A 14,052-nucleotide genomic window follows, 5' to 3' on the forward strand; every position below is an offset into this window, starting at 1 on the left:
TTTTGCACTGAACACACATTTGCTTTCTTTCGTCATATTCTGTGCTCATCTGCTTTTCTGTAGTATGCATTATAAGCATTGTGTTTACTGAGTTTGATAATATCGTTTATTTCTTTTAATATCAGTCTAATGCATTAAGCCATGTTAACGTTTCAGTGCACACGAGTTTCGTGACATCATCGAAGTCCCATTTCATTGGCTAGCTGCCAACCAATAAAACGACTCCTTTGACCCCCCCTCCTCCCGCCCCCCTTTCTCCCTCACCGCCTCTGAGTTTCAAGTGCACAAGTTAGTTTTGCATCTGATATATCGCGAAAAGAGTAGCAAAAGTCAAGGCGCGAAATTTGAAATTGCAGTGACAGATTTGAGAAGTTGTAAGTGCCTAATTGAGGTAGTACCGCGAATGTGACCGTAAGATTAAACGCAAAATATATATTACAAGTTTGTGTCTGTCGTTGTATTTCTGTGAATGGCATTTTACACATTTGTGTCTACTTGTCTGCAGCTTCAGATTCAGAATACAGGTTTGTGACTATTGTATGCGAGTGCAAATTTCAACATTCAACTTCAGATTTTTATTTTACAGGTTTTCACATTGGAGCTGTGAGTGTAAATGTTCATGTACAAGTACAAATATTTATTGTACAAGTTCTCAAATTCACATTTACGTGCTCTCGAGTTTTGCTACTGATTTACCTTCATTCTTCTGCACCTGCGATTAATGTTGACATTTCTTTTTAATTTCATCCAAAAATCAATGGTAATGGCATTGAATCAATGTTACAATGTGATGTTGGTTCAACATTATGCTTGCACTCTCAGACAATTAAACACAACTATAATAGCCTGAAATCATTTTCCATAAACATCAACATCTAAACCTCTGTTTATTCTCAACAAGAACTTCTGCTGAGATCTTGAGAGATTAAAAGTCTGTTTTTATTTGCAGCTGATTTCAGGCTGTGTGTTGTGTTTTTCTGAGAGTGCAAGCATGATGTTGAACCAACATTAACATTGATTCAATGTCATTACCATTGATTTTGTTATGATTTTTTATTTTTATTTTTTAATTCAACATTAATTGCGGGTGCAAAAGTGATGTTGATTCAGTGCGGTTAACATTGCCACATTAACATTGATTTAACATTGTTTAATCAAACACACCTGAACCAGCTTATCAATGTCTTCAGGATTACTAGAAAGCCTCAGGCAGGAGAGTGTATCAGGGTTAGATCTAAACTCTGCAGGACAGTGGCCCTCGAGGACCGAGTCTGGAGACCCCTGCTCAAGAGTGTGGTCTCCAATACACTCCCAGGAGAGTTAATTTTAACAGCTAATGATACTTTCACTAACAATAACATTAATTACACAGATAAATTATGATTATTGGTGGGTCTTCACTGCAAAACAACAACAACAACAATCCACAGCAATTTCAGTCATTTTGGGCCATAAAAATCATACATTGACAATAGACTTGACATTATATTTACAGTCAGACTCCATATTTTCTGTCTCCTTCAGAGATGTCCGCTGGTCCAGATGATCCAGTGATCCGGGTTCTTCTGATGGACAGGAAGGGTTCTGGGAAAAGCTCATCAGGAAACACTATACTGAGAGAAAAGAGGTTTAACATCCACAAACAGAAAAAGCAGCATGAAGCTGAAGTGTGTGAGGAAGAAACTCAGATCGGAGAGAAGCAGGTGTGTGTGATTGATTCTCCAGATCTGCTGGATCCAGATCTGAATGAAGAGAAGCTGGAGAAGATGAAGGATCAGCTGGTCTCTCGATGTTCATCAGGACTCAGTGCAGTTCTGCTCACCGTTCCTCTAGAGGAACCTGTGGAAAACGAGGAGGAGATCCTGGATTATATCAAAGGTTTATTAGATCCTGAAGTTCTGAAATACATCATGATTCTGTTCACACATGGAGATGTTCTGGATGAGCTGGATCAGACCATTGAGGAATATCTACAAGATCATGAGGATCTCCAGCGACTGGTGACTGAATGTGGAGGAAACTTTCACTGTTTCAATAACAAGAGAGAAACTGATGGTCAGAAACAGGAACTACTGCAGAAGGTTGAAGGAATGATGACGGAGAACGGTGGGAAATATATCATGGAAGAGATGAAGAGGAGAAGCAAGGAGATTGACATAAATTGTAAGTTGTTCCATTGGTGTGAATTATTTCAATAACTCATGATGAGTTGGGCCACACAGGGCTGTATACGTGAACTGTGTTTTTGCACATAGCACTGGTTCTGCAGAGGCTGTAGTTTTGTAGCACAGGCCACAAAAGTCTAAAGTTTTATTATAAAGTATTACATTATTATGAAAAAAATCTGAGACTGTATGTATACAGTCTAAAAAATTTTCATAATAATGTAATACTTTATAATAAAACTTTAGTTAAATTACACTGATTCTGGCTTTAATATAGAAACACATAATGCTGAGTCTGAGAATGTGAACAGCTCCAAGTAGAACCTCACGTGTTGTCATCTTGTAATTACAGTAATACTTACAAGTGACGTGAACACAGCATATGTTCTATACTAGACAGACCTATAATACCTAATGCTTTCAGAGCAGCACATGCTTAATAAAAACAATAATAGTCTGAATTTGCTGTATTTTGAAATGTAATGAGTAACAAAATTGGTTTTAGATATTCAGTAACAGTGATTTTAGGCCGGGAGTCAGGTCCACTCCTCGGGATGGTTTTTGCTACCTTTTTTTCGCTATTATTTGCTATTATCTTAAACCTTGGGCCATCACAAGTTGATAACGACCACCCCCATTCTATCTAGAGGATTACAGCTGGTATTACCAAAGTTCTCCACTGTACCTCAAATCGGAGAAAACAGAACTTTCAAGCATTACCATTCCATATGGGTTTCTCTTTCTTTTCTTTTGGTTTGTTTTGACTTGAGCAAACAAAAGCTGTTCTCACAGCTGGTAAGGTGCGCTTGAGAGTGCTAAAAGGCCGTTTTCACAGCTGGTAAGAGGAGAGAGAGCACACAAAACTGTTGCACATTCCTGTCTGTGTTCGCAGTCCCCTGCGTGCTTCAGCACTAACGAGAGCAGTCCCTAAAAGAGCTTACACAGATAGAACTTGTCTTTATAAAGATGACATTCTATCTGTGTGTTTCTGTGAATGCGGTCGTTACCTGGGATCGCGGGATGGCACCTCTTCGGCGACGCGGTCGAGATCTTCGCCCAGCAGAAGCTGGCTGAAAAGCAGACTGAGGCCATCAAGCACATCCTGCCGCGGCGGTCAGCTGCGGCCTCCACCCCATTGCCCGTGGCCCCTCAGCTCAATTCACTTCATATAGTATAGCAGTACATAAGTAAAGTCTCAACTCTTGTTTAAAGGCAGGGTAGGCAGGATTTTTCTACAAAATGTATTGGTACAAAAAGACAGTTTAAACAAATTTGGGAAAAAGTTTTTAGAAAAATCCTGCCTTTAAGACATTGTTCATATGCAAAAAAATATGCTTAATCTGATATGGAATGGTAATGCTTGAAAGTTCTGTTTTCTCCGATTTGAGGTACAGTGGACAACCTTGGTTGTACCAGCTGTAATTCTCTAGATAGAAAGGTCATCTTGGACTTAAATTGAAGCTTATAAACTTGGGAAGTTTTTCATGTACATTTGAGGCAGTGATATGTATAATAAAATGCTTGAAAATGATCATTTTTGAGGACAATTTGTCAGGCGGACAGACATTTTTAGTCTTTTGGGGTATGTTGAGGGTGATATTTGACAGCAAAAAGGCAGCAATCCCCAGAATCTTTTTCTGCTAGTTTCCCCTATGTGTCAGGATACACCACACTGTAAAAATTAAAGGTGCCTCGAGGAACCTTTTGGGGTTCTTCACTTTGCCACACCGGCGGAACCGTCTGTAGATCCTCTAGGCACCCTTTAAAAAGGGCCAGTTCTCTGAGGAACCACACAGGTTTCCTGAGGAACTCTTATATGAAGCACTGTGTGGAACCACTTTGGGTGCCTCCAGGAACCAAATTTCAATTTTTATTTATTTATTTGGATTAAATTAATTTCACGTTGCTACTACGGTTACCATTAACTTCTATTATAATAAACAAACTGAACCAAATACAAAATAAGAATTGTTTATTACATATTTTAGATCCATTTTAATACATACACTTCAATGCACTTGGGGAAAAAAAGCTAGTAATAGATTAATATCAATGAATACACACAAAAAAAATTGTATAATACATAAGTAACATGAATAATCAGCCATGTGTATACAATAGGCCACACAAGAAAAGACATCTCAACAAAATGCATAGAAAACACATGTTCCATGTAATAAATCAATGTAAAAAAATTAAATTGACTAATTAAAAATGTCCATGTTCACTTAATTTTAAAACGTGTTTCCGTTCGCTTAAGTCTGACGCCACTGTTTCCAAGTCCAAAAGCTCTCTCAGATGCCAAAAACAAACAACAAACAGTGCTAATATGCACTCATTGTTTTGTAATATTCCTGAAAATTATGATCCTAACCTTTATCTCTATTCCAAAATCTCAGATGGTTTAGTTATTCAGCTATTTTGAATTATAAAATGTTGAGGTCTGGGATGCCGTGAGACTGGAGACTGTTATGTACACTATGGCTTTTGAAAAGCTTAAATGTGTGACTTGAATCAACAGTTCCCATAAATGGTTGTTGTGTATTCTCAATATCTAGAAACAAGATAAAGGAAGTAGAAGTAGAGGCTTCGACCCAGAAACAGTATTCCTTATGTCACAACAATCAGAAAACATTTTCCATTTGAACAGAGTTAAGGTGCAGTAAAATTATCTGTTGTTCTGTGAATGTTCACTGGTGAATTCAGTCATTTCAATAAGAATCCACACGATCAGCAATTTTGTGTGGTGCTTCATACATTACATCGCTACACTGCTGACAACGGTCAATGGACCTTTTTGCCTGTGTCATTTCACGAAATTCACAAATGTGACGCACCTTCACTCACTGCAACATAAAATGCAATCAATTATAAAATCTTCACAAGGGACATGTGAGGTACTTAACGAGTTAGAAAAGTGAAAAAGTGCATCAGCTTCATTTTCTGTTTGTTTTTCCTCTTTTCTGGTGGATGGTCCAGGCACTTCAGTGATTTTCAGGTCTACAGGAGGATTTTTATTCTTGTTCAAACTTGTATTTCAGCTTACCGAGATCCCTGCAAAGTACAAAAGTTACTGTTAGTAAGGTTATTAAAGTGATAGTTGTGAAATTTTTATAATTTTCTCAGCCTTGTGACATTCCAAACCTGTTTGACTTTCTCTCTGTGGAACCCAAAAGCAGATCTCAGGCATTATGCAACCCCAGTCACCGTTCGCTTTCACTGCATGAAACACAAGCAGAAAAAAATTGTGTAAATCATTCATGAAACCATTCTTATGTACACTTGTCTAGTTCAATTCAATGCAACAATTTATGTAAAAATGGTTAAGCTCCAAAAATGTCCCAGAAAAGATCCTAAAAATAATCAATGAATTCACAACTCATGTGTTATGGTTTGTGTTGTAAGTCTTATGAAGCCATTTAATAGCTTTTTTCTTTTTTTGTCGAAAAAGACCAAACTTGAAGTTATAATTCAGGGTTCAAATGTCTTATATTCAAATGCATATGATTAAGGTATAGCCTATAAAAAATGCATAGCATTATTAGCTCCAAACCTGTGATATTACATGAATGTAACATGAATGAGATTTGAGAGCATGAGGGAAGAAGATTTTCAGAGAATAACTGATTAAAAAACACAAGTACACAGTCAAACAATACAATTGCACACAGAGAAAGTTCATAGTAATAAAGTACTTGCATGTGGTGCAGGTACTTACTATAATTTAATGTTGCCACTGAAACATTGTACTGGTTGTTCTGGGGAAACAAAATAACAAAGCTGATTATTCACAACAAAATATTTATTGACCACTAAATGGATTCAAAATGGTATTTGAGAGAATGAGGGCACCTGTAGTAAGTAAAGTTAGGCTAAACAAAAACAGACCAAACTATATTAACCTGCTTTTGTTATTCATAACAAACGCCAATGACGACAGCAGGAATCAGCTAAATTAGTTAGGCTGTATATCAGCAATTTGAAGACACAGTTGTACAGAATATGTTGAATTGAATGACTAACTTTAAATCAATCTAAGACAATAAGTCAATAATTTCCATTTGTTCATTAGATCAACGTAGTTAGCATCGCGGCTAAAACCTTCATACCAGATACTGTACAATAAACGAGTGGTAAACACTGTAAAAACGTAGTAATGTATAATCAATTTAGTTTATATATGTGTGTGTTTGAATATATAGTAAGTATTTATATTTCTTTGGCGAGTTTACAAACCTTGTAACGGACAGCCGAACAAACGGCGGAAGATGCGGCAGGCTTTGATGAGGAGAGCCGTTACTTTCAAACTCGATGACGTCGATCAGCTGAGCTTTGTTGCGCGCGAGCAGCGCGAGCAACACTGAAGTGACGACAGCAGAGGAATAGCAGCAGTTTCGTGACTGAATAAAACCTTTATCCTCCTGGTTCTTCTTCTTCAAATAATAATTTATGAAGAAGTAAAAAAATATTATTTTATTACTATTATTTATTCAATAATAATTAATGATTTTTTATTATTAATATTATTATTATTTAGTGTTGTTGTTTAAGGTTTAAATTAATCAATAAAATAGGCCTATACTAAATAAATGTAAGCTACCCTGGTGAAAAAGACGTAGGCTGCTGTTAAATGTATTTAAATGCATCAAAGTAGGTTATATTTGTATTGAAGGCCTACTAAAAACACACTCAAGTACATTTTTAATAGTAGCCTACGTATTTTTCACCTGGGTATACTGAATCAAACTTAAGTAATAATAGGATAATAATAATATCATTCTGGCCTCACTGAACCATTGGGTTCCTCCAGATGCTGGCTTTAACATAAGAGATCTTCCAGGAACCACTTAAATGTTAAAAGATCTTCCAATAACCCTTTTATCACATTCAAGTTCCTCTATTTTCCCCCAAAGCACTTCGAGGTCTCATAGTAATGAAAAGGTGACTCCAGAACCTCTGAACTAAATACAAAGTGCTTAAAGGATCCCATAAGTTCCAGCAAGAACCTCAAATATTGTCAATGCTCCTCCAGTAACCCTACTATAGGAGAAAGAGCTTTGAGGCACTTAAATTACATTTTTAAGTTCCTTGAGTATCCGACAGGATATTTGAGGCTCCTTTAGTTTTTACAGTGCATGCACAATGTTAGGGTTATATGGCCATTTATGTAGCTGCAGTACCTTAATCTTCACAATTACATCATTCCGCCAAAAGCTTTTCCCAAAAAGGGTGTTTCTTGGCCCCTGAGACCACCAGTTGGGGGTGGTCGTTATAAACCTGTGATGGCCCAAGGTATAAGATAATAGGAAATAATAGTGTAAAAAAGGTAGCAAAAACATCCTGAGGAGTGGACCTGGCTCCCGGCCTATTTGGCCCTGACATAAAATGAGTTTGACACCCCTGGGTTAAGCCAACCTATTCATTAAATGTAAGGAAACAATATTTGTTGGGCTCTTATTAGTTAAAGGGGTTATGGATAATAAAAATGTTTTGGGAGGGTTCCACATGTAAAGTGGAAGTTGTTAGCCAATCACAGCAGTGGGCGTTTACACTGAAGCCTCACAGCAGCCAATCACAGCAGTGGGCGATAACAGTCTCACACAGACACGCCCCTTAAAACAGAGCACTCAAATCAGAGGCTAAACTCATGGTATGAAAAATGCCATTTATTTCAATATTATGACAATTTTTGATGTAAAAATCGTACTAGCATTATAAGTGACCCCCAGGGACAATTATAAAACAACTTAAAATGCAGTTCATAACCCGTTTAAGAACATCTGCTACTGCCTGATATGTAAATATCACTGATCTTAAAAGAGAAGAGCTGATAGAGAAGGTTGTATTTAATTAAATTGCACATTGATGTGATTGTTGTGTTGTAGTTTCAGGAGAAGGTTCAGACCGGATCAGACTGGTTCTGCTGGGGAAAACTGGATCTGGGAAAAGTGCCACTGGAAACACCATCATCGGCAGAAACGTGTTTTACTCCTCCGTCAGCTCGGACTCTCAGACGAAACAGTGTCAGGCAGAAACTAGAGAGAGGTTTGGTTAAGACATCTCAGTGATCGACACTCCAGGGCCCAGTTTTTCAAAAGTAATCCAGTGGGATTTTGGATCACGGATTGGATCAAATCTTGGAAATGGGTTTTTCAAAAGCAAAAGAGGGATTCTGAACTAAGATCAGATCATGTAATCCGATCTTAAATTTGATCTGGATCAAACCTGCCCTTTGGGTTTTTCAGAACTTTGAACTCGGATTAGGATCTATTTGATCCAAAAAAACAGGATTATCCTGATCCCATCAGAAGGGTGGATTCAATTGTGATTTTTCGAACCAAATAAAACCAGAGAGGTTTTTTTTTTTTAAGTGAATGATCACAAAATCAATGTTTACTGATGATATATACATTTCTTCATATTTGAAGCATATATGAAGCATGTCACAGCTAATGAGATATGGTAAAACAACAAAATCTACAATTTAACATTATAACAAAATAAGGAAAGTAAAATGTTTCTGTTTATTACAGTGTTTCTTAAAATTAAAATTAAAATAAACAATGGTTATTTGTGGCCACCGGTATTTTGCCAACTGCTGTTCTTTGCTAAGCCAGTAGGCTACACTGTTGGTTCCATTTAAGGCTCTAGTAAACAGGATTTGGTGATCCTGAAAAGTTCCTATCCGGATCAGATTGATCCAATCCGATGTTGCTTTGAAAACCTGGCTCAAAAGTAAGCTGGATTACGTGATCACGGATCGCAAAAAAAAGGATTACTAAATCCGGATCAATTTTATCCGGATTAAACCTTTTGAAAAACCGGGCCCTGGACTTTATGATACAGTACTCAATAATGAAGAGGTTAAAACTGAAATAGTGAAATGCATAACGTACGCTTCTCCTGGACCACATGCTTTTATTATCGTGATTAAAGTGGATCGATTCACTGAGGAGGAGAAAAACACAATACAGCAGCTCAAAGAAGTGTTTGGAGAACAGATGGAAAAATACGCTTTAATCCTCTTTACTCACAAAGATCAGTTAGAGGAGGAAAAGAAAACCATTGAGCAGTTTCTACAGAACGGTAATCGAGATCTTAAAGAACTTGAGAGTTGTGGAAACCGGTTCTTCTGTATAGATAATAGGGGTGGAACGGTACACAGAAGTCACGGTTCGGTTCATACCTCGGTTCAGACATCACGGTTCGGTACGAGTTCGGTACAATGGAGGGAAAAGCAAAACAAAAATGCAGAAGGCAATTTTTTTGTATTGTGCATGTCTCAGGCTGTAGACATGGCTTTTTTTTTTTCTCCCAGGTGACTTCCCGGGCTCCGTAGGTTCCTCTAACAGAATGGCAGAAAATATACTGGAGTTTAGTAGAGGAGTCACGACATGAAGCTGAGCCAGTAAAAGGCTCAGTTTTACTGTCTTTTTTCAGTAAAAGACATTACTGATTCATTCCTAAGAAATGTTCTTGATGTAGTTGGTATTGCCAGAGCATATCATATGATAACAGTGACCCGTGAAGAGAAAGAGAGTGCCATTAAGGAGGCTGAGACAAAGAGTATAGAAGTACCAAGAGGCGAAACTCCGTTGCAGTTTTGACAACAATCGCTAGATGGCGCTGCTGTCGCCATTTTGGACTGAACCAACGGCTTTACCTTTTTAGTCCAGGCAAAGTAACTCATTTTGGAGGCAAAAATAGAACTAATTGTAAAATAATTTTTTGCAGCTTAGATAATTTCTATGAGGTGTCCAGACCAACATACTAAAAGTCCTAAGAAATCCTAGTCGAGGAAATATGTTAAATTCTCATCAATCCGAGATGTGTGCCAATAAGGCCAGGCAACAATACATCCCAATGGGGCTATTTTTTTCCTTTACTCCTATCAAAATGAAACTTTACACAATGAAAGTACCCATGAAAAGTAAAAAATAATTTTGTATTACAAGTTTCTTTGAAAATTATTTTTAATATGTAAATGAGCTATACACTTATCGAATATGCCCAAATACACCCACATAGGCTTAATTTTTTCCTTTACTCCTACCACAATAAAACTTTACACAATGAAAGTCTACAAGAAAAGTAAAACATTTTGTATTACAAGTTTCTTTGAAAATGAATTTGAATATGCAAATGAGCAATATACTAATCGAATATGCCCAAAATACACCCTAATGGACATATTTTTTCCTTTACTCCTATCACAATCAAACCTCACACAGTGAAAGTACACATGAAAAGTAACATTTTTGTTTTACAAGTTTCTTTGAAAAATCTATTCTAAATATGCAAATGAGCTCAACACTAGGCCTAATTGACTTATGGCCAAGAAACCATAAAGTCACAAGTAGAAAAAAACAGGGGCCAAATAACTAACACATTCATGTCCATTCAGTAAGTTAACCTATGCATAAACACGATCAATTTGAAGTCACTTGCCATACTTACCTGGGTCACTTTGCCTCCAGTTGCTTTCTAAATTCTTTTTATCTTTCCCACAGATAACATCAGAAGAAAGTCAGAATAGCCATCTTAGTCATTAGTAACATGGTGAGATTAAATTTTGGGCTGGTATAGATTTACAAATGATTGGTATTGTTGGTAAGATTACGAGATTACAGGCAGAAGTCATTCTTAACTAAACGATTCATTCACACACAGAAGACAGATGAAAAACCAGATAGACACACTTTCCAGACATTCCAGCTCTTTACAATAATTTTGCCAGACACCAAAACTGCTTCTCTTTTTGTAGTTAGCAAGAATTTCAGACCAGGCGGGCCACACATCAGACTTCCACCGTTTGTAAAGTAGCTTCGCAGTGTTATGAGAAGCTAGCAACAGCAATATCTAGGTTAGTTAAAGAAAAACAAAAAAAACTAAAATAAAATAAAAAACACCAGAAAGACACCTCCCCTGTTGTTGCTATCTTGTCGTGGTGGGGAGGCTTGTGTGCCTCCGTGACCCTGAAGACTATACCACCGGGGGTTATACCCTATTTTTTACAGTCTATGGTTATACCCCTGGCAGGTACTACCAAGCCAGGCAGTTTTCAGGTTAGAGGCCGGTCTAAAAGCAGCATTGCCATCACCCATTGGCAGTAGGATGATTGGATGAAGATTGGGCCGATGTATTTGTCATACATATGAATAGTGTTTCTGCCTATACAAATTAGGACATATTCAATAAGTGTAGCCCTCATGTGCATATTCAAATTCATTTCAAAAGAAACTTGTAATACAAAAAAAGTTACTTTTCATGTATACTTTTACTATGTAAAGTTTTATTGTGGTAAGAGTAAAGGAAAAAATTAAGCCTATTTGGGTGCATTTTGGGCATATTCGATAAGTGTGTAGCTCATTTGCATATTAAAATAAATTTTCAAAGAAACTTGTAATACAAATTTTTTTACTTTTCATGGGTACTTTCATTGTGTAAAGTTTCATTTTGATAGGAGTAAAGGGAAAAATAGCCCCATTGGGGTGTATTGTTGCCTGGCCTTATTGGCACACATCTCGGATTGATGAGAATTTAACATATTTCCTCAACTAGGATTTCTTAGGACTTTTAGTATGTTGTTCTGGACATCACATAGAAATGATCTAAGCTTAAAAAAATTATTTTACAATTAGTCTGTCGTAAAACGCTACTTTGCCTGGACCAGTGGTTCCCAAACCTGTCCTGAAGGCCCCCCAACACTGCACGTTTTCTTTGTCTCCTTAATCAAACACACCTGATTCAACTCATCAGCTCAATTAACCCATGTGATAATGAGCTGATGAGTTGAATCAGGTGTGTTTGAGTAGGGAGACAAAGAAAACGTGCAGTGTTGGGGGGCCTTCAGGACAGGTTTGGGAACCACTGGCCTGGACTATTAGCACAACTACCGTATACAGCATTAAAGCAACACTATGTAGCTTTTCAACCTTCATAATATATTTCCAAGACCCTTGTGATGGTACATCGACTTATAATAGGTTGAATGACACGTCTGCCATAGCCTGACGGGGTCTATATTATGGCAAGCCTTTTAACTTTTATTCATTTCCAGGATATGAATTGTTGATATCAAAAATGTAATTGTTGATATCTGTAATTGTATTTTCACTAGTGAAATCTCACCATAGGCTGCCATTCAAAATCAATTGTTGATATCAAGAATTGATTTCTTACTAGTTGAAATGTCTATTCTTGATATCAACAATTGAATTGCTACTAGTAAAAAAAATTCATTTTTGATATCTAAAAATGTATTTCTGTTATCAATATAATTTCAGATATCTAAAATGGCTTTCTTACTAGTAACAATCACATTCATGATATCAGAAATTAACATTGTTACTAGTAGCAATTCAATTGTTGATATCAAGAATAGACATTTCAACTAGTAAGAAATCAATTCTTGATATCAACAATTGATTTTGAATGGCAGCCTATGGTGACATTTCACTAGTGAAAATACAATTACAGATATCAAGAATTATAGTTTTTACTAGTTGAAATTCAATTGTTGATATCAAGAATTATAATTTTAACGAGTGAAAATTTAATTGTGGATATCAATAATTCGCATTGTTAGTGGAAATGTAATTTCTGATATCAAAAATAGCCATTGTTACTAGTAGAAATCTAATTAATGATATCAATAAATATAATTTTAACTAGTGAAAATTGAATTGTTGATATCAAGGATTCATATCCTGGAAATGAATAAAAGTTAAAACGGCTTGCCATACTGTATCGCTTTTACTGGCACTACGTAACTTCGGGGTTCGGGTAGTAACCAGAGCACAAAAAGAACTACAAAATTCGACTGCTTTACGGCATACGTCACTTCCCCCACCACTTCCTCAAATTCGGCCGTGAGAGGCCAACCAGAGTTTGTTTTCCAGCTTTCGTGCGTATGTTTTTGTCATGGCCAAAGCAGCAACGGACAAAAAAAAAAAGTCAGAAGTAAGCCTATAGTCTAAACGGCGTGTACAAGTTTGGTAGGAGCTACATTCTTGCAAGTAAATAATACATGATTAGACGGACAAAATCATCTTTTAGGCTAACTAGCCTAATGACTGGAGGCTGATAGTCATGTTTGTTTATTTATTTTTCTGGTGAAAGTGTCTTGCCTCAGGCTATAATGCAAATCGATTTTTCAACTTTGCAGATTCATGGTAGCTTGATATTATAACATTGAAGATATATGGCTATTACCGACCACACAAACATTGAATTGAATTAGCATTCTGTAAAACAGTAGGCTACTATAATGACGCTGGCTTGTAAACGTGAGCTACGCGATCTTTTGGCATTTGAAAAAAATAAAACCCATGAAATTATATTCATACGACATGCTGAAATATATGCCACTGTAGCTGGGATGAAGACATTTCACACGCAACGCAGGCAGTCTGCCCAAGACATGAGAGGAGTTCTGCAGAGTTCGGAGGTAACGGGTTGTCAACAAATGCACGTGTGTCCCCTGGTGTAACCATGACAGATTTTACGACAGTAGTAAAAGACAATACTGTTTCCCAACTGTAGGGGGAGCCCAAGAGCAAAATGTACATGGTGTCGCTTTAACATTATGTCTGGAAATAATTGGAAACAAAGAAAACAGTGTTCTGCCATCAACTGCAACAACTACCAGTGTACAACCAATCAACTAGCATTTCATAGATTCCCCAAAGATCCAGAGAGGTAAAGTAGAAAAGCCTCACCCTTTCTGCCGTGTGTCTACACGGTTTGGAGCTGCGCGCTCTTGCTCTTGTAGCGAGGCAGTAACACGTGTATTCAGAGCGACAAAGAAAGTAGCAATACAGAAGATGTGTGTGAATCAATCAACTCTATTCCTTACTATTGATTTTTTTTTCTTGTTTATTTATTG

General features: G+C 37.0%; 1 protein-coding gene across 1 annotated transcript; it reads left to right on the forward strand.

The window, feature by feature from the left end:
• The first annotated feature begins 1,524 nt into the window (after window positions 1–1,524).
• On the forward strand, window positions 1,525–8,664 carry LOC309492555 (uncharacterized protein). The gene is made up of 2 exons (XM_082161560.1): window positions 1,525–2,163; window positions 8,051–8,664. Exons 1-2 carry the CDS (start codon window positions 1,527–1,529, stop codon window positions 8,218–8,220), a joined length of 807 nt encoding a protein of 268 aa, XP_082017686.1. The 5' UTR covers window positions 1,525–1,526; the 3' UTR covers window positions 8,221–8,664.
• The last annotated feature ends 5,388 nt before the right edge of the window (window positions 8,665–14,052 follow it).

This window comes from Leuciscus leuciscus (assembly GCF_965113295.1).
Source record: "Leuciscus leuciscus genome assembly, chromosome: 1".
Taxonomy (NCBI): Eukaryota; Metazoa; Chordata; class Actinopteri; order Cypriniformes; family Leuciscidae; genus Leuciscus; species Leuciscus leuciscus.